This window comes from Ictidomys tridecemlineatus, chromosome 5 (genome assembly GCF_052094955.1).
Source record: "Ictidomys tridecemlineatus isolate mIctTri1 chromosome 5, mIctTri1.hap1, whole genome shotgun sequence".
Taxonomy (NCBI): Eukaryota; Metazoa; Chordata; class Mammalia; order Rodentia; family Sciuridae; genus Ictidomys; species Ictidomys tridecemlineatus.
The window spans coordinates 109,967,306-109,993,378 of record NC_135481.1 but is presented as its reverse complement, the minus strand read 5'-3'; the positions used below and the strand labels follow the sequence as shown (position 1 = coordinate 109,993,378).

Below are 26,073 nucleotides of genomic sequence, written 5' to 3'. Positions count from 1 at the left end.
ACGTGGCTTTCTCAGAGGACCATGGCAGTGTGATGGGACACAGACTCAGGTTGGCTTGACACCAGGGTCTGGCTCTCAGCCACTTTCCTGCTCCAAACCATTAAGTGGTTTTCCCAGTACCCAGGGGATAAAAAATCAAATGCATCTCTTTCCTTCTAGGATTATATGTTGTAGCAAAATAACTTAGTTCCTTGTGCACCTGGAGCATTTTTAAATCATTTTTAGGCCTTTATATGCACTGCTTCTGTGCCTTGGAATTCCCGTGTAGATGGCACTTCCTGCAGAAAGCCTTCCCAGATACCCCTCAGATTGGGTTGGGTATCTCCAGGCCCCATTCCCTAGAACCTACCTCGCTGGGATTTCGTTGTCTCCAGTTCATTTGCTTCTCTGCACAAGATCCCTAGTGACAGATATGGCAGAATTAGACGACCCACGGCTATCTGAGCATTTCTAGGGAATACTATACAGCAAAATAATTGAAACCCTCCCACAGTCCCCCAGACAGGCCAACAAGAAGCCTATCTTTTATAAACTGGAGGCCTTATCTACAAAACCTGGAGTTCTCCCGGCCTTTTGTATCAGTCTGTCTTTGAGAATTACAGATATTTTCCTCCTACATTTTCTTCTAGAAGTTTTGTAGTTCTCGTGTTTAATTCTACGATCCATTCTAATTATCTTTTCATATGTGTTGTGAGATGAGGGTCAAGGTTAGTTTTTTCCAGATGGATCTCCCGGTTCCGGTTGTTCTAACTCTCTCCTTTCCCCTGCTGTGTCATTTCCATACCTTTGTCCAAAATCAGTTGAGCGCACGTGTGTGGGTCTATCTCTGGATTCCGTTTGGTTCTCTTGGTCTGGATTCTGTACTTCTTTTAACACTACATGGTTTCATTTCCTGTAATTTCATAGGAAGTCTTGAAATCAGATAATATAAATTTTAGACATTCTTCCTTACAGAGAACTTGTCGACTGAGCCAGATAGAACTAGCTCTACGCCATGTTGTAGCAGCTCTGTGCTTTAAGTCTTCCTGCCCTGGGTGACCTCATCTGTCATCTGAAATCAGGCTGCTCACTGAGATGGTGTGAGTTCCTGGTCTGGTTCCACCTGCTCTCACAGTTAGTTATGGAAAGACACTGGGGACATTCGGGAGCCTACGTGGACTTGATTGAGAGTCCTGACTTAGGCAAGGATTTCCATTTTGTTTCCCATCTTGCCTTCTGTAAGACCTTCCACAAACCTGGAAGACAAATGGCAAAAAAATATTCACAAAAAGTACAAAAGGCGCAAGAAATAAGCAGTTCTGTACGATATCGTGTATTCAAAGAGTGAGCATTCACCTTACATAAAGGACCTTTAAAACTTTGGAATATTTCTGGTAACATTCTTAGAGAACTAAACATTATGTAAGTAAAACATCCATAGAGGTCATTTGTTTTATAAAAAAGTATTCATTTGTACACAAATATGCTGGCTTTAAAAACCGAACGTCGAGACTGATTCTCACTTTTGAATGTATAATTTCCTAGTCTTTTCAATAGTCTGTAAAAGCACTTGCTTGCGTATGATACTGTGCCAGGAGCCCGGGGGCAGAAGGGGCCTTGGGAGAACACTGTTTGGAGAAGGAAACAAATTCAAGGAATTGTACAAAGTCACACAAGAAGAACTAAGAGCCAGACACAGTGGCACACACCTGTAATCTCTGGGACTCCAAGCAAGACTTGGCAGGAGTATCCCAAGTTCCAAACCATCCTCAGCAGTTTTGTGAGGCCCTAAGCAACTTAGCCAGACCCTGTCTCAAAATTTAAAAAATGAAAAAGATTGGGGATGGAGCTCTGTGGCAAAAGGCCCCTGGGTCCAATCCCCAGCGGGGGAAAAAAATCTAAAATGAAAACCCAGCAGTGCTCTCCCGTAGCAGTTCTCCCTTGGCCCCACAGACTCACAGCAGGTTGTTAGTAGATGTCAGGAGAGACAGGAGACGAGCCAGATGAAATGGCTGTTTGGGAGGTCAAAAAAGGTCAGCTGTCCCTGAAGTTCCCTGTTATGTAATCCCAGGCAAAGTCGGATTGGTGGGAAGCTACCCTGAATATGTGTGGAAAACTGACAGGGTCTGAAGGTCGCTGGTGAATTGGCTTCACAGTTAGGGTTAGGGTTGCTCCAGGGACGGGGGGGTTTAAAAGAAGGCGGGGTGCTGAGGGAACTCTCAGGAGACTCAGGGAAGCTTTGGGGAAGGAGGAAATGGGGTCCTCCACAGCGATCTGTGTGTGACCCTTCCCTCCCATCCACTCCTAGGAGGGGTCTTTCCTTTAATGACAAGGTCGTTGTGAGGGTGGGCTGGGCTGCGGGTGCTTGGGAGGTCCTCTGCTGTTATTCCGGGCTGTACCTTTGCCTTGTTGATGAAGGACACATAGGAAGGTGGTCCCAACTCCTGGCCATGACCAGAGAAGCATGAGGAAATGCCTTTGTCCGGTCACCTCCTGTCCTGCTGTGTCAGTGTTTTTTGAGATGACCTTAGGGTCTGACCAGAGATAAGCGCTTACATTTAACAAGTGCAAGAAAATGATGTTTGAAGCCCACTTTTTAAAAACTCACTTTTTTTTTTTTAAACCTAGGCAGCAATAATTTATTTGCAAGCTGTTGGTCTGACTTAGTTACCCACCAAGTTAGCTTTGTAGCCTGCGGTCTTGTTCTTCCAGTATATGTTTCTCTCTCTCTCTCTCTCTCTCTCTCTCTCTCTCTCTCTCTCTCTCTCTCCTCATATCCAGAATTTCTGACTTAAAACAATATCTTCCCAGCAGGATTCACATGTTGTCTTTCTCCTTTTGCTTTTCCAGTTTCTCCAGGAGTGATACAAAATGGAGCGCGGGTTCTGAGCCGAGGGCTGTTTCCTGGCGTCCGGCCATTGCCAATCACTCCCATTGGAATGACGGCAGCCATGAGGTAAGGGAGGAGCTCACCGGCCAGGGCCGGCCTGTGGAGAGGGGAGGGCGTCACCCCATGGGGCCCCCACAGAGGATGCAGAGGACCAGCCTCTAGCGAGTGAAGACAAACCTAGTTGCAATGTTCAACAAAGTCAAGGTCACCTCCAAAGCCCCTGTCCAAATGCTAGGCTCTCCTTCTTGGGCCGTCAGGTGATCCTGGTTTCCGTGCAGATGAGGCGATGTAGACAGGTTACACGGGGTGGGGTATTCATTAGATTCCAGGCTGATGGAGCTACCTCTGGACCTAGCCCCCTGGCTTCCCTGTCTGGCTCTGGGCTGGTGTCTGACTCTATGGGGACTCAGTTCCCTCATCCCTGTCCTCCTCCACCTCTCGGCAGGGGTTGCTGTGAAACTCAAATGCAAAAATCACATGTGAAATGTGCTTTGGTAAGTGGTCTATAAATAGCAAGTGGCCTCATCTCCCTGTTTCCAAGAATCAGGTCAGTTGCCAAACCACATGCCAAGCCAGTCTCCTTGGGAGATTCCATTCCTGTGTCCTCCTCATCCCCACTGACAGTCCTGGTGAAGGTCCACCGCTAGCTTAGACCCTCTTGTGCAGCAGTGTGGTGGCCTCTTCCTGTTTATCCTGCCCGTTCCTCAGACCAGCTGTCTGCAGAAGCACCTGACGATTCCCACTGCACCTTGACATCCCCCGGTCTTCCCTTCTTTCTGAACCAAATGTGCTCATCGAATATATGTGGAATTTGCCCAGAATTTCTGTACAGATTTCCCCCAGCCTCCATGTGACTCCTTGGTGACACTTTTCTGAAAGTGGCCACCCAGCTCGGGACAGATTTTGCTTTTCCCATTAACCCCATGCTTGGATTGTGACCATTTGGTGTGTGACCCTGTCTATTAGTAATTTTTTGGTGTGTGCCTTCTGTTCTCAGTGGTTTGCTTGCTGGGGATGGGGAGTAGGTCTCGCTCAGTTGACTGATGGCCAGTTGCTCATTGCTGGTGCAGACGACCCCTCTAGAAGGCCTGTCTGTCTGAGAGCCACCCCTCCCAGCAGCAGCCCTTTCCTTTGGTTTGATTTAGGGATCAGGCTTGCACCTGAGGCCATTTTACTCTCATGGTGTTGCATGTCCCTAAGGAAACGGTCCCGGAATCTGTTTAACTGGGCCTGAGGGAGAAGCATGGTCAAATTTGGCTTGCACAGGTCAACCAGGTGGAGATTCTCCATAAACTGTGTCTTTGAACTTTTGCAGCCAACTAGCTTGCTTTTACCAGGAGGCATGTTGCTTAATCTTTAGGGCCGACTCTGGTTATCTGGGACCCGATAATGCCAGATTTGGGTAGGAATTAGAATAGTGATAGATCATAAAAAGCATATGTCATTCCGACTAACCTGACAGGGAGGTGCCTTCTAAAATTACATGCTGTGGCGCTTCTTCTTATGCTTCTCTGCAGTCCTTCCTGGTTCCCCTTAGATCATTAATGCGTCTTGAGCTCTGAAGTGATGATCATCTTCCAGGAAAGCCAAAATGGCCTGGCCTTGCACTGTGAAAGCCACTTGTTCCACTTTCCATTCTTAAAACCTTTCCCGTCTCACCTCCTAGTTTACCATTTTGGCTGAGAAGACTTTGAGACTGTAGGCTTTTTTTTTCGTGAAGCAACAATGTATTTCCATTAGCAGGTTCTCATATATGGTCTTCACCTTCTTTGAGTGCCTTCAAGAGTAGCTTTCGCTGTGAGTCAGCCATTCCTTCTAGAAGACACAGAGGAGCCCAGCAGACACCAGGGTAGCCTTCAGCTGACCCTGTCTCCTGATTTTAATTATTAACCTCATGGTATATATTATTGCGAATTTTACTGATTAGTCCTCTCTAGAAGTATTATTTTAAATACTGATGGTTTTCCCCCTTGTCATGTTCTCTTGGGAATAAACTCTGCAGCCAAACAATGATGTCTTGTTTCTGTTCAAAGAGCTGTCTCTCGACCAGGGGTGGTGTTCACACCTGTAAGCCCAGCTACCAGGGAAGCCCAGGCAAGAGGATCGCAAGTTCAGGGCCAGCCAGAGCAACTTAGCAAGACTCCATTTCAACATAAAAAGGACCGAGGAACACAGCTCAGTGGTAGAATATAGCTCAGTGGTAGAATGTATGACAGTACTCAAGGCCCTAGGTTCAATCCCAGTTCCAGGGAAGAAGACAAAAAGCTGCCGCTCTCCCATCTGTGAGCACTGCAGTTAGTTCCTTCCAGAGAAAGCCCAGAAAATAGCTTCTAAGACTGGACCTGTGTGTCAGCTGAGTTCAGCTAGGAGACAACAATCACACCAGGTGTTTGAACAGAGAGCCTCTAAGATAAAAGAACCATTACCTAGACAGAAAGTTATTAACCAGGTAACCAAAAGGATATTAAAAAGCGAACCCAAAGTCTCACGGGGCAGAGGGGCAGAGGGGCAGAGGGGGGGAACAGGCTCCGCATCAGGCCGAGGGAACATTTGGGAGAAGCTGGAAATGATGGCCCCATGGAGCTCTGGGCTCTAGGCTCCTGCCCAGAGGATGGTGTCTAGGGCATGAGGTCTGGGCTCCCAGCCTCTGAGGAGTGGGTGCACACTGGTACCCGCACTTCAGAGGGAATAGGGTTCTGCAAACATTGGGAAAACCGTGCACTGGATTCCCCGGCCTACTACAGAAGGGGCTGCTGCTGTTGAGGTGCAGAGACGCTGCTGGGAAGGCAGGAGCAGGAAACAGAGGCTAGAGTCTGTCCCTTCTCCTCTATCACCTCTGCAGTCTCCAGGGCTCCCCCTGTTGGCAGAAGCTGATGGTCAAGCAAAGTGTGGCTTGCACAGCCCAGCACCAGGCCCAGCCCCATCCCAACCCCTGCCCCAAGCCCCAACCCAAGACTTTGAATCACTGTAGAAGGGTGAGTTTGAGGCTGATGACAGTAGCCTTGCATTGGCACAGTTTGCTTAATGTCAGTCCTGGAAGCATTCATAATCTAATTAAAAGGATGACCTTCCTGAGCATCATAGGAGTTTTGAGCAAACTCATTTTGGTAAAATATGCAACCACAGTTTGCACACACACACAAAAAAAGCAAGTTTCCATTTCCGTAAATAGAGATAACTAGTAAAGAAAGCCATAAGTCATGAGCGGTACATTGTCTAAGTTGGTTCCATCCCTGACCCTTAGTTTTAAGGAAAATTATGGGGAGAGGGTAGAAAGTTCTATAAGGTTAGAGACACTTGCTTGTGGTATCTCGGCCCTCTGTTTATAAGGCAAAAAATAGGTACTGAGATGCTTTCAGGACAATGAACATAAACCCAACCATGTGTACTTTTGCAGAACCAGCAAATTTTTTTTGTAAATCCCACTGACAGGTGATTGGCCGGGAAATTGTGTTTTGCTTTTTCACGCCCATTGTAATCTTTAAATTTTTGAATTTGGCCACATGTCAGTCAAACCTGAGGTTGAGAGGAATGTGAAGGAACAACACAGACCAATGTCTGCCTGGCCCATGGCGTTGTGTACCTAGGGATTCCAGCCTGCGGGGTCCCAGTGTTTACAGGGACTGCTGCCCCAGGCCAACAGCTGGGGCCCGGGGAGGGCTGAGAGTCATTAGCACCCACTAAAGACCAATTTCCTCTTCTCCTTTGTGTGATAGGTTTTCCGTGTGAGGCTGAGCACTTCTCCTTAAGTGAAAATATTTGTCTTTCAGGGAATTTCCCCCCCCTCCCGCTGAGTGGCAAAGGCCATGTTTGTTTGTCTTAACTCTGAAACTGTTATTGACATAGATGAAGTGTTACTTTTATTAGCTGATCATTACACAGCTTGTATTTGCTGGGTTCCTTTGCATATAATTATGATGTGAAATCTCCTCCTAAGAGTATCTGTCAATAGTGTAATTGACTTTAGCGTGTTGACTCTTTGCTCAATAACCTCAGAGATTGGCCCATCCTTAGACATTGGAAACCTGCTTATTTTTAAATTTGTCTGGGCATAGAGTGCTCAAGAGACATCAGCCTTAAAATAACTGCTCACGCGTCTTAGAGTTTTATGCCAGTGTCTTGTGCTGCTGTCCCAGCGAAATTCCCTGCAGAGACTGTTGAGTTGAACAAACGAAGAACAGACTCTGGCCTTTTTGGGAAAAGGAGCCCAGATTTCTTACATCCCTAGTGTCCTGGGGGTGTAGCAACTCCCCTGGCCCTGGGCCACATTGCTGGGTCGTTATTCTGAGACCTTAGGAGAGCCTCATGGCTTTGAAGAAGGAGGTCTGTCCTATAAATCTAGGCTGCAGCATTCATAAAATGGTAAGAAAGTTCCATTTAATCACCATACAAGGCTGCTTGATTTTATTTGCAACTCAGATGAAAACTGAACTTCCCGTGGAACGTGAAGCAAGCTGGCCATTCAGGGTCCTATTACAAAGCAAAAGCATCCATTTTTAAGGTCACATTAAAATGGAGTCATCAAGAAAACCTCTGCCTCAGATCTGCTGCTCTTTTGGCTTGCCTTGCTTGTCTTTCCGCCTTGAGAAGATGTTCACAACAGGATAAGATAGGGTTGTGAGCCAGATGCCATGGCGCACGCCTATAATCCTAGCAGATCGGGAGGCTGAGGCAGGAGGATCACGAGTTCAAAGCCAGCCTCAGCAAAAGCTAGGCACTAAGCAACCCAGTGAGACCCTGTCTCTAAAATACAAAATAGGGCTGGGGATGTGGCTCAGTGGTCAACTGCCCTTGAGTTCAATACCTGATACCTAGGGTTATAATCTGATTGTGGAACTTTAGGGGAAAATTAAGACACTGATCATTTCCTGTACTGTGTTGTATTTTGTTTTGTTTTTAAAGACAAGGCCCCTGTTTGCCTTGGTCTTCTGGGATCACAGCATTCGAAGGTGATTATGGAACTCAAGAGTATGCCTGGGTAGGAGAGGAGAGCATGCTGGAGGGCGAGGCTCAAGGGACAAGGGAAACGGAGCAGGGACCTAGTTTCCCCCTGGGCCCCCTTCCCGGGAAAAGTCTTCGTATTTGGTTTCTTGGTCTAGAAATCTTAGCAGTGAGCAGCAAACTGAGTGGAATCTGATTGTTCTCCTCGAGACTGGTGGCTTTGGTTAAGTCCTGGTGCTTTATATCGGAAAGTCCTCGAAACTGGGGCTTCTGGGCTAAGTACCTATAAGACACCGTGTGGAGGGCAGTTTTAGGGTCACCTGTTTTTCTTCTATGATCTCTTGCACAAAAGAAATCCACATTTATCTCAGTGGTTCAAGGAGGCATTTTGCAGCTTGTGGGAGAAAAGTATGGTCCCCTGGCGATCGCCACTCGGAGCTCTGGAATCCAGATGTTTTTCAGGAGGTGCTGGCCACCTGGCCCCTGGACCCTTCACCTTGGCTGCTGGGCATCCACCAGATTGCAGAACTGGGGCTAGGGGTCTTGAACTTCATCTTTATTGGATCACTGAAGCACAGATGGAATCAGACTGGATTTTATGGAGAATGTAGGGATGACTATAAACTCACAAATTAGATTGACCTAAGTGACATCCCTCTCCTTGGTAGGATTTGACACCTGGTAAACAGTAATTTTACACACAGCTTTTATTAAATAGTTCTCTGCATGTTTTTCCTTGTGTTTTCTATCGTTCTAAGAAGGTTAATCTTCATCTCCATTCTGGAGACTGCTTCCTTTTTTAAAACATATTTATTTGATATTTGATTCAGCCACAAGATTAAACATGTAAGACTCACTCAGTGTCTGAGAGACTTATCAAGCCACCATCCAGCTTTTAAAAAGGAAAACATGATTGACACCCTTTTACCTTCCCTGAAAGGTAACCCCAACCCCAAGGTTTGTATTTATTATTCCCATGCTTTCAAAAGCATTTTTTAAAATTTTTAGTTTCCATTGACGAAATATTGTTTAGTTTGGAGTTTTGAAGTCATCAAAATGATACACTCATTATTAAATTTGTTGAGTTGCATATGGCGCTTGGTGAATCTTTTACATTGCTATATAATATCCCATTATGTGAGCATACCACAGTTAACAAAAATAAGAAAAGTATTTGGATCATTAGAATTTTTCATATTCCAAGCCTTGCTACTACAAAAATTCTTGTACATGTCTCTAGACATATTTAAGATGTTCAGAAGTGAAACTGCTGGTTTGTAAGGTATCTACATGTTCAGCTTCAGAAGGTAATGTCGAATTGTTTCCTGAAGTGCTTGTATCCATTTATACTCCCAGCAGCAGAGTGTGATAGTCCCCACCTCTGCACATCTTCACATTCATTTGGAATTGTCATACTTCATAATTTTAACCAAGGTAGTGCTGTGGCACAGTGGTATTTTATCAGGCTTTGTTTTCCCTTCTCTAAACGTGTTGCACTGTTTTACACAGACTTAATTGGATGTTTGAATGTCTTCTAAGGATTTCCATTTCTACATTTTGCTCATTTTTCTGTTGAGTTATTTCTTTTTTTCTTTTGTAGAAGACCTTTATATATTCAGGACATCAGTCCTTTGTTGACTATATGTGTTGGAAATTTTCTGTTCGTGGATGGTCTTTTCACTATAATAATGTCTTTTGATGGATAGATCCAACCATTTTCTTTATAAAACCCAATGTCTTACTTTAAAAATAAAAATCTCTTTCTTACTCTGGTCATCTTATTTCCACTAGTTTCTTTCCCTCCCTAAATGATTTAAGGTTTTTTTTTTTTTTTCCTTTAGCATTTAAATCTGAAATTATCACTTCTTATGTGATAGGAAATAATCTTAGGGTTGTTCCAGTGGATTACTACTTACATCTGGAACCCCCCTGGCGTTGTGACGTCAGGGACACATGTGCGTCTTTTCCAGGTGGGTAGCAGGTATCCCAGCGTCATTTATTAGGTAGCGCCTCCTGTCCCCACCGATGGGAAGTGCCATCGGTGACATGTGGCAGGGTTCTCTGTGAGCGTGGATTCACAGGGGCTCTCGGTCCTGTCTGGTCCTCGTCACATTCTAGGGCAGTTCCACGCTGTCCCCGTCTCTCAGGGTGGGTAGCACGGTTCTCTCAGCTCAGTTTTCTTTTCAAGTGTCTTGGCCATTCTTGGCTCTTGGTACCTGTATGTAAATTTTGGAATCAGCTTGATCCATAGAACAAGAAAATGGGGAGGGGCAAAAAGAGAGACAATAGCCCCTCTTGTAATTTTTAACTAGGATCCTATTGATCCTGTGGATCAGACTGCAGGGTTGACTCCCCTAGCGGATCAGTCCCTGGACACCGTTACCTCGCCCTCTGTCTAAATCCTGGTGTCTCCTGTTACGGTTCTATAACTTTTTTTTCCCTAATATTCAGTTAGATTTATTCTGCATATCTAGGTTCTTTTTTTTTTTCATGCTGTTGTTAATCTTATATACACATACGACATCTTTTCTTTTTAAGTCTTTTATTTCCCCTGTCCTGCGGCACAATTCAGGACCTCTGAATAGAAGTAATAATCATCAACATTTTTCTGTGTTCCTTATTTTATTTTTTTTAATTTATATATGACAGCGGAATGCATTATAATTCTTATGACACATATAGAGCACAATTTTTCCTATCTCTGGTTGTATACAAACTATATTCACACCAATTCGTGTCTTCAGAGATGTACTTTGGACAATAAGAACCATCACATTCCACCATCATTTCCAACCCCATGCCCCCTCCCTTCCCCTCCCACTCCTCTGCCCTATCTAGAGTTCATCTATTCCTCCCATGCTCCCTCTCCCTATCCCACTATAGAGTCAGCCTCCTTATATCAGAGAAAACATTCAGTCCTTGGTTTTGGGGGATTGGCTAACTTGACTTAGCATTATCTTTTCTAATGTTCCTTATTTTCAAAGGAGCCACATTATTGACCCATAATTGATAGGGTATTTGTTATTGTATTTTTAGGAAATATATTTTATCATAATAAGTGAAGGCTTTGGGGCTGAGGTTGTGGCTCAGCGGTAGCAAAGCCCTGGGTTCGATCCTCAGCATAAAATAAAGGTATTGTGTCCAACTACAACTAAAAAATAAATATTTTTAAAAAATAAGTAAAGGCATTACTTATTCATAATATTTCATTAGGAACAATTATCAAATTTCATAAAAAATGTTTGCATCAGCCAGGCACAATAGCACACACTGTAATCCCAACAGCTTGTGAGGCTGAGGCAGGAGGATCACAAGCTTCAGCAGCTTATTGAAGCCCTAAGCAACTCAGCAAGACACTGTCTCTAAATGAAATATAAAAAAGGGGCTAGGGATGTGGCTCAGTGGTTAAACCCTGGTACCCCACACCAAAAAAAAAAAAAGTTTGTATCATTTAAAGGAACTATAAAATTTTTCTCTCACTTTTGTTGGCTGTGGTAAATTGCATTATGAATTTACCAGTTCTGAATAAGACTTGCATTTGTGAAGATACTTGTTTGCAAAACGTTATATGTTTTACGTGTTGCTAGAATTAGTGTGCTAACATGTATGAATCTTACATATTTGTTCATGTAGCATGTTTCTCTAGTTCTGTGTTTGTCTATGTCAGTATCAAGAATCCAGTGGGCTGAGGCTGGGGCTCGGTGATAGAGCACTTGCCTAGCATGTGCGAGGCACTGGGTTCAATTCTCAGCACCACATATAAATAAATAAATTAAAGTCCATCAATAACTAAAAAAAAAAAATCTAAATGTTTTTTTTTAAAAAGATTTCATTAGCCCCATATGGGTTGAGAATATTCACTCTTAGACTTTCTGGAAGAGTTCGTATACAGCTGGAATGATCTCTTCCTGGATATTTGGTGGAGCTTCAACTTATGTAATGTTTATAGGACAAATTGTGTTTATTTCCTTTTGAATTAATTTTAGTGAACTCTAGGAATTTCCATTTCATGTAGGTTTTCACATATAGATATAAAAGTTAGTTTATATCTCTTATTAACTGTGTCCTATTTGAGTTCCCATTTATACCCTTTTTCTCTCCCCACCGCCTCCCCCAGCTTTGATTTCTTCTTTGACCCATGGGTATTTTTAGAAGTTTATTTGTTTTCGTTTTTTGTTTTTTTGGTTTTAATTTCTAAACCAAAGAGGAAATGCTGTTGCCTTTTTGTTTTGTTTTGTTTGTTTTGTTTTGCTTTGGTCTTGTTACCTCTTCAACATTGACCATTAACCTCAGTGCACTGTGGGCAGAAAATTGTCACAGGCAGTAACTTGGTGAGATAATCTGTGCCTAAATGATGTCCAAATGATCTACTATAGGGTCGAGTATAAATCAGCTTTTTGAAAAATATTCCATGTGTGCTGCCAAGGAATATGCCTTTTTCATGATTGGCACATATTCTGTGTACGTCTGTCAGGTCAGATCTCCTTGGTAACCTCGGCTGTGTTGTGTGTGAGAGAGAAAGGGCACCGTCGGTTGAATGCTGAGAGTGATTTATTAAAATCTCCCATTACAGAGTGGATTTGGCTGTTTCTCCTTGTGGCTCTTTCCATTTTAAGAGTCTGTGTTTTGAAGCGCTTTTATGGGAAGTCTGCTTGTTTTAAACTGTTTTACCTTCCTGGCGAATTGAGCCTTAATGAATGTTTAATGACGCCTCATCGGTAGTAATAATTTTTGCCTTTAAAATCGGTCATTTCTTTTTAATAGCACTACACCAGCGTGATACAACTTTTTCCATCCTTTTAACCTTTCTTTGTCTTTTTATTTTACGCTTGTCTCTTATAAACAACGTATGGCTTTTAAAAAAAAAATCCATGCTAATGATATATAGCTTTTGGCTGAAGATTTTAACCCATTTTTATTGACAGAGTTGGATTCGTCTTTGTCATTTTGCATTTTTGTTTGTCCCTGTTTTCCCAGGTATTTTCCCCCCTCTCCAGCACTAATTTGAATTGATGGAAGTTCACCTACTCCTCCTTCCACTGTTTCCCCCCTTTAACCGTCTGGAAGTCATGCATCCTGTTTGTCATCTTTCAGCCTTGATCCTAGAACTTTTAACATGAATATTTTAAAATGTCTAAAGTTGATCGATATCGTTAACCTCCTGATCAATACAAGGGCCTCTGGAATGCTTTAACCTCCGTCTGCTCCACACCCCAAATGATACACTGCATTTGTCCAATACCTTGGTTCTATTTTGGTTTTGTTTGTTTTTTAAAGCCACTTAGTCATTATGATCATTGCATTGTACAATCAATACTTGCTTCCATTTTCTTTGCTAATCATTTCTTCTTACATCTCAGGCCTTCTCTTTTAGATCATTCCTTGTCCCTGAAATACATCCTTGAGAAGTTGTCAGCTGGGTGTGGTGACACATGGCTGTAGTCCCAGCTGCAGGGGAGGCTGAGGCAGGAGGATCTTGAGCACATGAGTTCAAGATCAGCCTAGGCAAGATAATGAGACCCCATCTCAAAAAAAAAAAGAAAAAAGAAAGAAAGAAAGAAATGTTCTTATACTGAGGGTCTGTAGTGAAAGCCTTGAATTGGGGACTGAAAATAAATGGTGTTTTGCACTCCTTTTTAGAAGAGCGTGGGACTGGGTATAAAATTCTGAAGTTTCACAGTGGCGTGCATAGGTCCGGGTTTTGTTGTATTTATCCTGCGTGAGATTTGTTGGTTTTGGGAATCTTAAAATGGGTACCTTTCATCAAAACCAGAAATCCCCAGCCACTTTCTATTCAAGTATTGATCTGCCCCTCTTTCCATCCACTCTGGGACTCCACCCAGGTTTACATGGGATCCTCTTGGGCTGTTCTCAGTCACCCCGCCTTTCTTTCACAGTTCCCATCTCTTTGTCCCCCTCTGCTGCATTTTGAGTGACATCTTAAGGTACATCAACAGTTCACTCATTTTTTTTCTCTAACTGAATTGAGGGTTTTGTTTTGTTTTGGGTACTGGGGGTTGAACTCAGGGACACCCAACCATGGAGCCACATCCCCAGCCCTATTTTGTATTTTATTTAGAGACAGGGTCTCACTGAGTTGCTTATCACCTCGCTTTTGCCGAGGCTGGCTTTGAACTTGTGATCCTCCTGTCTCAGCCTCCCCAGCCACTGGGATTACAGGGGTGTGCCACCATGCCCAGCTGAATTGAGTTTTTTAATTTCGGGGGTTTTACATCTCATGTGTAGAAGCTCTATTTGGTACTTTCCAAAATCTGCTTAATTGGAATACAGTGTATTCTTCCTTTCCAGGATTTTTCAGTTCTCTCTTGTGTTTCTTGAAACATCCTAACTTTATGTTCTCCATCTATAATGTTTCCACATTAGTAGTCTTAGATTTTATAGTTGCTTTTTTCAATTGTCTCTGGCTTGCAGTAGCTTATTTCCTTTGTGTTTATGATTTTTTAAAACTATTATGAACCTCTGTTCTGTGCCTTCTTATCTGTGGGAATTCTCTGTGACTTGGGGTTCAAGTGTGTTCTTACAGAGGGTTTGCTTTTAAAACCAGGCCTGGGGGACTGGTGGACACAAGGCCACTTTAACTCCATTGGAGGGTCCACAGTAACCATGCACCTTACAAAATCAGCCTTCCTGCCGCTCCCTGTCCTTTATGGTGCATAAGTCTGGGTTCTCGATCCAGGCCCGGGTGGGCATGTGCTCCAGGGAAACCCCGGCTTCCTTAGTGGCCAGCTGCCCACATTTCAGGTTGTGTTGTTCAGTTTTCATTTGTGTGTATGAGGCTCACTGGGTAAGTCTACGTGGGTGTCAGATTCCCCTCATTTCCTTGTGACTTTACAGTACGTTGCTGTACTTTATTGAGAATCCTTTGTGTTGCCGTCAGGAGCATGGGTTCCAAATGTCTCTTCTGCCACCTGTGTGGGAGCAGAAGGCCCCTCCCTGGTCATCTCTTGCCCAGGGCTTTCTACTTATTGTTGGGTTGGGCAAGAAGCACTGTATTCCTATTAATTCTGTCTGGTTTTCCCATCTGACTCAGGATCAGTGCCTTCAAGTCAGGGCCTGAGAGGAGAGTTACCCTGAATGATAACCTGTAGATAGGCGTAAAGCCACCAGTTCTAGACAGAGCCCAAGCACACCAACCAGTAAAGGGCAGAGTCTCCACACGCTGCTTAACTGTAATAGAACAAATAATAAACCTATAGGAAAAAAAGGGGGGGGGAACAGCAGGAGAGGAGGCCATGACTAAGCATCAACTTCTACCTTAACTTGCCATTTGCAAACATTGCTCCTTCTTGGCTGGAACAAATGGGAGCTCTCTTTGCTGTTTGGTTTTCCAGTTAACAGCACGTGGTTTTGCTGAACTGTGTGCTTTACACTCATAGAGGTCTAGTAAAATCAGGTGGCTTTCATTTATGCTAATGTATGATCATTTGAGTATCATGAATGTAAATTTTACTAACCCTGAAAAAATTACAGGCATCCCACGTTCATTTTAATGAATGGTTTTTCGAGGAGGTTAGAGACTCCCCTTCCCATGTGTTCAGGATGGCTGGTTTCTTTTAAGCATTCGGTGTCCTGTAACGACAACCCCTGCAGCGGGGAGCATTTGACACCAGCTCCGTGCAGCTGGCTTGCACCATCATGAATCACTTCGCGCCAAGTCATTAATAATTGAAGGAGCTTGTCACTTCCCACTGAGTTGCGTGTGTAATTTATGGAGTCTGAGCCCATGCTAAAATCTCAGGGAAAGCTAATTTCATCCAACGAGAAAGGGATACGTTTCTGTTTTCATTCTCCCTCCCTGAAGTTATGTCTGCGCCTGTTTGCATCTGGACGTGTTGTCAGTGGTTATAATGTTAGTTTCCCGTCTCCATCACAGTAGACATCCTTCTTTGGGGTTGCAGGGAGATATTTCAGGTTCCTGCTTGGATTGTCCTTGAGAATCAGGGAGGCCACTGTGGGCCACTCTCAGGGTCCTGGGAGTTTTTCTATGTTCCAAGGTATTTTGTGGAATCACTGTCAGCAAGCAGCCTGATTCTAAGTGGCCAGAGACCCCACCATCTACAGAATCAGGGGCCCAGGAACAATGTTCTATTCTTTCATCCACGAGATGTCCTTCTGAAGAACGTGTCCATTTGGGTCAAGCGGGTCTTTTTCCGCCTCTCTGATGCTGCTTTGTTTAAGAAAGAGAAGGGTTCTCCGACTCCAAGTCTTTCCTCTTGGGGTAGAGTAGAATTCTGGCACCGTTTCGCTTTGGTTATAGTATTTCTCCACCCACCACCCCAAACTTCTTATTTAAAAAAATTTTCAAACCTAGGGAAAAGAGGAAAGAAAATCACAGTGACCACCACCTGCGCTTCGCCTAGACACTTGGTGGAGGCTTCTCCTACCTTGTCGGTCTCGGGGGTTTCTTCTTCTTCTTCCCGTGTGTCCAGAGAGGGGTCCTGCCTTCCCCTGAACGGTGGTAGTGAAGTGAGTCCCAAGTGCCAAGTGGTTACAGGGAGAAGAATTCAGAACCGAATTGATTTGTTAAAAGCCAGACAGCCCTGTTCACTCATCCAAATGTAGCTGGATTCAGTAGGAATCGGTTTGGTCTAGTTCAGTAGACGGACTGCTTTTGTATTTCACAGTAGTTACCTTAAACAGTGAAGATCAGGAGAGCCATGACATGAGACTTCCATTTTCTTTTACTTTAACAACTGTTAGGACGGGCTGTATGATAAATTCTATTCACTCAAAGTTTTACACTTGGTAAACACCTCGGAGTAATCCTATCTCGGCCATTTGTATGTACCCAGGACGTAGCCAGGAAACAGGAAATCTGCAGAGAATGGATATCCAGGAGGCCAGTTAGTTCCCAAAGCCCAGGGACTGTGTCCTCAGGCAAACCCTGGAGGAATTCCTCTGGTTAGTGCTTCTTTACTCTGTGCTGGATTCCTATAAACCGCTTACCCAGGGGAGAAAGAGAAAATGAGTCTTTCCCAGGTGAGCACATCAAGTACCTCTAAGATCCTTCCTCTGTGCCTGGGGCTTATTTAATCCTCACAGAGCCCTGGGAGGGCCATGAGGAAGCGGAGGCCCAAGGCATTAGACAGCCAGCCCTCTTGGTCACTAACACACAACACTGATTCAGAAACACAGGTCTGTCTAGCTTGACCTACGAGGATTTGGGGCAATCCGGGATCATAGTGTAGGGCTCAAGCTGAGACTCTTCTGGAACCTACTAGGGCTCCTTGTACCAATGCACCCATTTGTGTAATTGTTGACCACGATGATCTTGAGGCCCCTAAGAAAGGTTACATTTTGACAATGGCCATTATACATTTTGCTGATGGACATTATGATGGGGATTCTCACCATCAGCCCCAATTCAGTAGGACAGGACTTGGAAACTGGATGGTAGGAGATTCTGGGCCTCACCCCCTGCTGTACCATCTGCATCTGCATTAGAGGCTCTTTCCTCCTCCCCTTTCACTTTCTATGTGTGAAAGCTCTCTGAGCCCCAAGGCCCTCAGGGAGTGGAGGAGGAGGACAGGGTATCTCCCTTGTGGTCCCAGCCTTTGGACCAGTACAGTCTTTCAACCGGTGCCGCATCCTCAGGCTGGGTCTGGTCAGTGTTGGCGGGAGGACCCAGAGCCACTTCCTGTACTCTGTGCCACAAAGTGCCATCTAGCTCCTTCATTCCCTGGTCCTGTTGCTGGGTGTCTGCCAGGTGGGACATGCTGTGACTGGGCGGTGTCTGGTGGAGCTGCTATGCACAGGCATTGAACAGGCCGCTGTCCGGTTCTTGGTGATGGTGGGAATGCCCTCCTGAAGGAAAAGTCAGAGTGTGTACAGTCCAGGCAGGAAGAATGTGGCGAGTTCCTTGGGTCTCTTAGAAGGGTCTCACGAGGTGGAGGAGCTAGCAGGAAAAGGGGCCAGCCTGGGGCACCAGGACGTGTCCCATCCCTGCGCAAATCCTTGGCCCTCACATCCAAGGTCAGATGCCACTTCTTCCTCAGAAAGTTCCCCTGGCACCCTGTCCTTTGTCCTTCCAACTATCAGTAGCCTTTCCTGCAAGCCTTCGTCCTTCTGATTTCCACCTGTGCTGAACATCTAGCGTGTGCCAGGCACAGAAGAAAGACAGCTGCCACCCAGACACTTGGCACATGTGGCCTGACCAGGAGTAAACATCACCGCTGCCAGTCCTGGCCGGACACTGCAGGGGTTCACTCCTGTGGGCGGCCCAGCTACCCGGGAGGTGGGCAGAGGAACACTTCCCATTCTGCTGATGAGGAACCGTAAAGGAGGTCAGCACACTGCTCAGACACACAGAATAGGCATGATGAGGAGGGCTCCAGGGTCCTGAAGGAAAGCCGTGGCAGGGAGCCTTTCCATGGGGACCCTGCAGGGGGGTGTTGGCAGGTGGCCTGACTCGAGCTTGGCGGTCAGACGTTGGTTTCAGCCCTGATTCGACTGTTTCTCAGTTGGGGACTTTAAATCACCGAACTTTCCAGACCTCCCCTCTGGTGAGTCGACAACTAAGGGGCTCAGGTCTGCTTTATAGAGTCGAACGCAGTCATCCGGGTGGGCTCAGCAGGGCACTTGGCGGTGGCCACTCGAGGAAATGGCAGTTCTCTCTTAGAAACTTGACATGCTTCTTTGTCAGACTGCAGCATCTTCCTGATAGTGTCTGTATGTGACCTCCCTGGGCCCCTCCCTCAGGTCATGCGTTCCTATCAGGCACACGGTGAATGTTGGTAGATTAAATGAAGGATGGAGTGAACAGCAGTCCCCACGCGGCAGGTGTCTCTTTGCTGAACACTGTATTTCGCCTTCTGATAAAGTCTCCTCATACACTATCTTTGGGAGAAAATGTCTTTTTTTTTCCTCTGAAATGCCCAGGCATGGTACCTGACTCCATGGAGCTGGGGGCTACCAGGAACTAAGTGCAATTTGATTTTTGTGGTTTAATGTCAGGGCCAGAGCTTCCGCTGCGGTCCCTGCTGAACCATGGCTTTAACATCTCGGCCATTGATGGGAGATAAGCAGGAGAGGCCCAGGTGGCAAGGATGAGGCCGTAGTCTTCCAGCAGATCCGCCCATTGCCCCAGGTTTTTAAATTGCTAACTGGTGTTTGCATGCATTTGGGCACCTGGATCTCCATCAGAGGTCTAATCTGTGTCCCCTCTCTGTCTCCCATCCCTCCCCATGTCCTCGCCCTGCAGGAACGGCATCACCAGTTGCCGGATGCGGACTGAGAGTGAGCCATCGTGCGGCTCCCCCGTGGTCAGCGGAGACCCCAAGGAGGATCACAACTATAGCAGTGCCAAGTCCTCCAACGCCCGGAGCACCTCGCCCACCAGCGACTCCGTCTCCTCCTCCTCCTCCTCCTCCTCGGCCGACGACCACTACGAGTTTGCCACCAAGGGGAGCCAGGAGGGCAGCGAGGGCAGCTTCCAGAGCCACGAGAGCCACAGCGAAACGGAGGAGGACGACAGGAAGCCCAGCCAGAAGGAGGCCAAGGATGCCCTGGGGGACAGCGGGTACGCATCCCAGCACAAGAAGCGCCAGCACTTCGCCAAGGCCAGGAAGGTCCCCAGCGACACGCTGCCCCTCAAAAAGAGACGCACGGAAAAGCCCCCCGAGAGCGACGACGAGGAGATGAAAGAGGCAGCCGGGTCGCTCCTGCACTTGGCAGGGATTCGGTCCTGTTTGAATAACATCACCAATCGGACAGCAAAGGGGCAGAAGGAGCAGAAGGAAACCACAAAAAATTGAAAACAAGTCATTGATTTGTTTTGAACTTAGGCCATTTGGTTTCAGCATGTCAGGAGATTTCTAATGATTTGTGGCAATATCAGCAATTTTTTTTTTCTTTTGGTTTGATTTTCTTTCTTTTCTTTTTTTTTTTCTTTCTTTTTTTTTTTAATTTGCCCCCCTCTCCTTTGTTTTGGACCCTTAAGAATTTTATTTTTAAAGGAGATTGAAGCCATAGAACTCATATTGACACTCAGCTGTTTTACAAAAGCTTTTCATTATCCGACAACAAAACCGAGAAAAAGCCAAAATTACCATTGCTTCCTGCAGCTTGTCAGAAACACGTGGCTTGAACCCACAGGGATGTCAACGTTAACGCCACATTTGGAGTACACATTTGGCACCTAGAAGGCACGTGTGCAAAAGTAATCGTCATCCAGGCCCAACCCTTAGGTTTAAAAAGAATGTCCTTCCATTCAGGTTCACTGAGTGGAGAGGCACATACAGTAATGGGGAAAAGGAAGAACCCCGCGTCCCCTTAGGCACAGACCCAGGCCTGTGCACCCAGCTTCCCACTGGGCAAGGAATGCCCTGGGCATTGCCATACAGCAAGCACGGGCTCTGCCACCAGTCCTCTGTGCTCCGAACCTTGAGGCCTGGTGATGTCTTACAAGCTGAGCACCAGACTGTTGTGACCAAGAAGTGGGGTAAACTGTAGTCACATTGGTGATTACTCTGTTCTGTAGCTAAGAATATGTCCCAAAAGCCATAAGCCTGAAGGTTGGTCCTGCACGTGCATACACACACACACACACACACACACACACACACACACACCCCACACATATGATTGGGACTAAGAGAAAACTCATGGAAAAAAAAAAAAAAAAACAGGCCATATCTTCTAAACTGCCCAAGTGAAAAGCAATCAAGTCTGAAAATTGACATTAGCTGTTAAGGAAGGAAATAATGGTACAGATTCTTTTTCTGTCTATCAAAACTATTTGATCCAAGTGAAATTAAAAAAAAAAAAAAAGCTACCAAACCTGCCAGTAGTAGTGTGGTATATAAAGGCACATTGATGGACACACTTCAAAAGCAAAACATGGCAAAAAATAATAATAAGTAACTCCTATACTGCCCTCAAAAAGGAGCCTGCAATTAATGTCAGCCAATATTCATCTTTGCAAAAAAATCTGATTTCCACATTCAGCCAGTGTAGCCAGCAGAAATTTCTGATCCACAATGCATGGATTCCTTTAAAGAAAAAAAGAGAAAAAAAAAAAGAAAAAAAATCATAAAAAACAAACTTTTTTTTATTCAAAAATAACAAAAGTTCTTGTAAGGTAAATAATGTATTTAGCATGAAGCATGAATTATTTTCATATAAATATAGAAAATAGAGAAAAGGCTATGCCTCTAATTTTTAAGCCCTTAGGCTTAGAGGTTCTTTGTTTTCCTCCTTTTTTTTTTTTCTTTATTTCTCTTCCTTTTTTCTTTTCTTTCTTTTGTTTTTTTTCTTCTTTTTTTTCTGGGTTTTTGTTTTGTTTTGGTTTTTTGAAGCAGGTGTTTAAGGTTTAATCTTCTTCAGGGACAAATTCTGACTGTTGGGGAACTTACTCTGCAATATAAAAATCTCTTCATGCTCTGGTAGGGCTTGGATGGTTGACTCTGCACTGCCTTGTCTGCACTCAGCCCGACCCCTCTGATTCTCTACTGGAGAGCGTGTGCTTTCTCTTTGCCTGTACATGTTTAACATGACGCAATAATTCGAGGGCAAACTTCGTAGTGAGTGTGTATGATAGAAATCAAGAGAATTATGGGATGCTTACTTGAGAAAACCATGACCATGAGTTGGTTCTAGGAAAAAGGCAGTGAATATATGCAAATTCACCAGAAGGGGAAACATGCTAATGGGCCTTATTGGGTGAGGGTACGAGATAGAGTACACGTGAGGGAGGAAGTGACAGGAGGGTGAGAAAGGCCAGCCCCAGGTGTTTCATTGGGACAATGCCATTTCAAAGTCAGAGAGAGGGGGCCGGCCATCTCTACCACCCACGCACACTAACAACCTGGAATTGGACCACCTAGATTGTGAGAGCTGAATTTTGACAACCAGACGATGTCACGCAGACCAGAAACTTATCTTTGCCTAAAAAAAAAAATATATTATATATATATATGTTTATTTTTTGTTTTTGTTTTGGAGATCCAAAGAAAAAAAATCTGAAGAATATCTTCTTCCATCCAAATGGAGGGAAGTGTTTAAAACAAAAGCACCTACTATCATGGCTCAGGATCTGGTGGTCGGGGACAGGGAGGGGACTAAGGGGATCTTGAATTTTTACATCAGGACACTTGTGAGCCAAAGTCAAGCCCATGGGCCAGCACAGGCTACCGTCAGGAACTCCGTCAGCCAGAATGCTCCCATCCCTGCCTCTCTCTGGGCTGCTGATGAGAGAACCTGGAAGACGTGTCCATGTCGTGGCCCAGGCTCCTTCCCCTGCACTGAGCCTGAGAGCGTGCCCCGTGATGTTCAGGATTAGGTGGGGACGCAGATCTATCTTTGCAGGGCTCCGTCCCCTCGTTCTCCCCAAACATCAAACACCCTAAAAGCCATGCACAGCTATGGAACCTGAGCCACACTTCAATTTGTGTTGTCACCTGATTTAAGCCCAAAAGACCACCACCTCGAATCCCCCAAACCCAAGACGATACAATTCAGACTTCTCTCTGGAAAGGCAGAGGTAGACATCAGCACGGTTTCTGGCAGGGGACTTCTTCCAAGGAAAACCCCACAGTGGGCTGTCTCCCCTCATTTCATTTTTCTAAGGGGGCAGATGCCTCTCTTAGAAAATAATAAAATGCAAAGTGTGTGATTTACTTTTCTGATCTCTTTTGAGAAATAGATAAATATAAGTGTGTTCTTAACTCCAGAACCACTCTTTTTTGCATAAATACCTCATCGGGCAGCTAAGTGTTATTTTCCTGAGTCTCTCTCGGCACCTTCATTGGATCTTCTGGAAGACTTGTTGGGGAAACTTTAGTGAGGGTACTTTTTTCTATTTTTCTTCTGTTTTTGGAGGCATACACATTATGCATAACCAAAACAATGGCTCAATTGTGTTTAACTTTGTATTTTGATTGTTGAGGAAAAAAATATATATATCGATGTGTATGTGGCTGTTTGTAGTGAGTTCACAAGGTTGTCCGTGTCCTTAACAAGCCAAGGGGCAGGAGGCACGCTCTCTTACCCCCTCCTCCAAGAGCAGTAGAGAATTTAAGCACAAGCCTATTTGTGAAAGAATATTTTGCTTAAATGTCATTCACTTTAGTCTTGGAATTCCTTCCCAAATGTCAGATGTTCTTTTAGCTTCCAAACTAGCATATGTATCCATTAGTCTGACCGATCGCCTGAGCACCATCATGGGGGTGTGGTGGTGCGCTTTCATTTCTCCTGCCGGGAGAAGTGGCGGTTTGTGTGTCATTCCAGTATCTCACATACTCACGGGGCGGGGGGGAGGGGGAGATGGGGAACTATAGCAATATTTCAAGATGCTTTGGAGAACAACCTTGAACCCATCAGCACCGTGACATCTGCAAGTGCTTGCTATTGGCCCTCGGACACATTTAAGAGAAAGAGATCGTAGCTCTTTGTTCTTAAATGCTATGCACATAGACAGTTATTTTTATCCTACTGTGATTGTCTTTTCTCTGTCTAGTACTATGTGGAAAGGGTTTGCATCATAGGTTTTTTTTTTTTCCCAGCCTTACAATATACCACAAGCTCCTATTTCCCCCACCCCGGTCAGTATAGTTCTTTGGCAAGGCCGTCTATGTGAAACTCAAAATGAACCAGACCCGCCCTTAGAGGGTGGTTTGAGAAAACCATAGCCAAGACAACGGTCACGGGTTTCAGTCTCGGATCTCAGTGTTTGAGAAGGACTGTGTCAGAGGCCTTTCCCAGGAATGGATTTTTTTCTCCCAAGAGGCAGTCTGCGTGTCTAGTGCTTGCTGGACACCGTGGTCACAACCACGAGGCATTCTGGAAGAGACCATTATGTTGAATGGTGCCCCTCCCTGGGGGACAGCGTCAGGCAGTGGACTTGAGTGAAAACCGTGTTCAGATGCCTGTTGGGCCCAGCTCGGAGTCCAGCACGCCAGGTCTGCTCAGCGACAAGTGCAGGTGATCAGCCTCAATGCCTCCACTCTCCAGGGGCCTCTGGTGCAAGGGCTCTGACAGGAACCGGAGATCTGTGCAAGCGATGGACACGGGAGGGTTTTCCACATGGGATCGGGTTCAGTTTGATGTGATTTCTCTTTCCCTTTCAACTGTATTCAGGTTGGGACTGGTTTCTTTCTGGTGGATCACAGCTGCCCAGATGTTGCAATTTATTTTTATGTTTCTATAGAGAAGTCTTTTTCTTTTCATCTTCAGAATTTATTTTATTTTTATTTTTTTTGCCACCAAAAGAAAACATCAGAACTCTGTGTCCCCTCTCGATTGTGACTTACCAGTGTTGACAGTTAAGTCTTTTAGTGTTGTAGCTCCCGGCCCACCAATACTATATCAGACACTTATGCCCATGGTGCAGCACTGTGATCTAATTTAAATAATACTTTTTTATTATTTATACTACTATATATAATATACATCAACACTTTTGCTATATAACCTAAGTGATAAACCCCTTTTAGTTACCTGCCAAACTCTGGACTTTGGTTTATATTGCAGTTAACACAGTTACAAAGTTGTAATGGCGTCTCTCTCTCTCTTTTTCTCTCTCTCTTCCTCTGTGTAACGGAATGTGTAAATCAAAAGTGTGTACATTGTGTAGTGTTCCTGTTTCCTGGAATCTCATGAGGATTTACACACGGCGTTCAGTGTTCTGTATAGACCTGCCTCCCTTTGTGAACTCCTCTGTGACCTTTGGTCTTGGCGGCTAACCCCATGTATCTTCTCTCCTGCTGGTTACTCTTGAATTAAGCACAGACTCCTCCTCAGCTCGGTTGCTTTATCATGAATAATGTATGTGACCTTGGCATTCTTCCACAGTTCAGCAAACAAGTGCTAGCTTCACTGACCAAAAAAAAAAATTAAGGAAGGAAAACACCATTTTTAAAATGATCCATCTTTTAACGGCCGAAAAACCGATGTGTCTATGGTGCTGCATCTCTGTTGCGCTTCTGAAATCAGACCAGTGTGAAAGATCCTTTCTGACTTCCTCTGAGATGCTCACAAGTACCCTTCCTGTTGTTTTATTAGTGTTGAAGTTTAAGACTATTTATTTGGAATATATACAGCAGTGTTTTTCCACTGTATTTCATTTGCAAAAGCGGAGAAACGCCTTCTCTACCTTTTTGCAAATTGTTGATATTCCATATTGGATTCTCACAGACTTCGATATGGTGAATCTGTCAAACTTAGAAATTGTATTTTATCCTTCCTTTCATGACTGTGGCCTGAGTTCCCCACACCCCCTTTTTTAGAAGAAACGTAGCACACTTTCAGTTCTCGGAAATGTCACTGTTTCTTGATGTGTATGTTGAGGCCATCCAAGCTCACAGCTGATTCAGTAACCAGTTCCATCGCGTCATTCACGCTCACTACTTAACACTGCCATGGTGAAAATGTGGAGGGAAAACGTGTCCATGTGTGTCTGGGAAGCAAATGCCCTTGTACATTTTTTTTTTTATACTCTGATTCTGTAACATGAGTTTTGTTTTTGTTTTACAGAAAAAAAAAAGTGATAAAGCAATCAGAAGACCAAGAGGTTTACGGTTGACACTTAGGGTCACCTGACCTTAGCTGGCCAACGGACCTACATGGCCAAATTAATTTACAAAAGTAATAATTTTTCAGAAGCCAACTTTTTTTTTCTGTATTTTCTGTCTGAAAACTGCCAATATCATGACTAGAAAGGGAGAACTGTAACGGAGAAAGAAATCGATGTTCAGTTGTGTTTGTGTCAACCTAAAGAAGCAGTGTGGAGACAGGCACAGTCAGCCGAACTCTAGGGACGTGGTGGTGTTGCTTTGGAGGCGTATCATACTCGCATTTTGCATTCTTCATATGTAATCATATTGCCAAAGACAAACTATTTCATCATTTATTGTAAATAACACTTTTCCCCAGACCTACCATAAAGTTTCTGTGATGTATTGTCTTCCAGTTGCAATAAAAATTACTGAGTTGCATCAATTGATGAAAAGCCCCACGTAGTCTTGTGTGCACTGTGACTCCACATGCAAAAGCTGAGCGGTAGAGTCGTCTCTATCTTACCTGCAGGCAGGTGTGCACGCTGTTTTTGCAGTCTGGTTTTAGGCCTCGGCTGCCCATCCCCATACATGCTTTTATCTGGGTGGAGACCACAGGCTTTTCTGCAAGCACATAAAGGCACAGTCCAGAGCTGGGCTCACCTGTGGATCTTGAGAGTTCCAGGTCTGGTGTGAAGAGCTGGAGGACCGCAGGCCTCCCACCACCAGCCTTAGAATGTGTGCTGAAGACAA

At 44.8% G+C, this 26,073-nt stretch overlaps 1 protein-coding gene across 5 annotated transcripts in view; it reads left to right on the top strand.

Annotated features, from left to right (window-relative positions):
- Foxn3 (forkhead box N3) overlaps positions 1-25,765 on the top strand; it is a 384,532-nt gene extending 358,767 nt beyond the window's left edge. For all 5 annotated transcript variants that reach the window (XM_078050695.1, XM_078050694.1, XM_078050691.1 and 2 more), the window contains 2 exons: positions 2,830-2,935; positions 19,032-25,765. In XM_078050695.1, coding sequence (XP_077906821.1) covers positions 2,830-2,935; positions 19,032-19,584 — 659 coding nt within the window. In that variant the 3' untranslated portion in view covers positions 19,585-25,765. The remainder of the gene's footprint in view (positions 1-2,829; positions 2,936-19,031) is intronic.
- Positions 25,766-26,073: the final 308 nt, after the last annotated feature.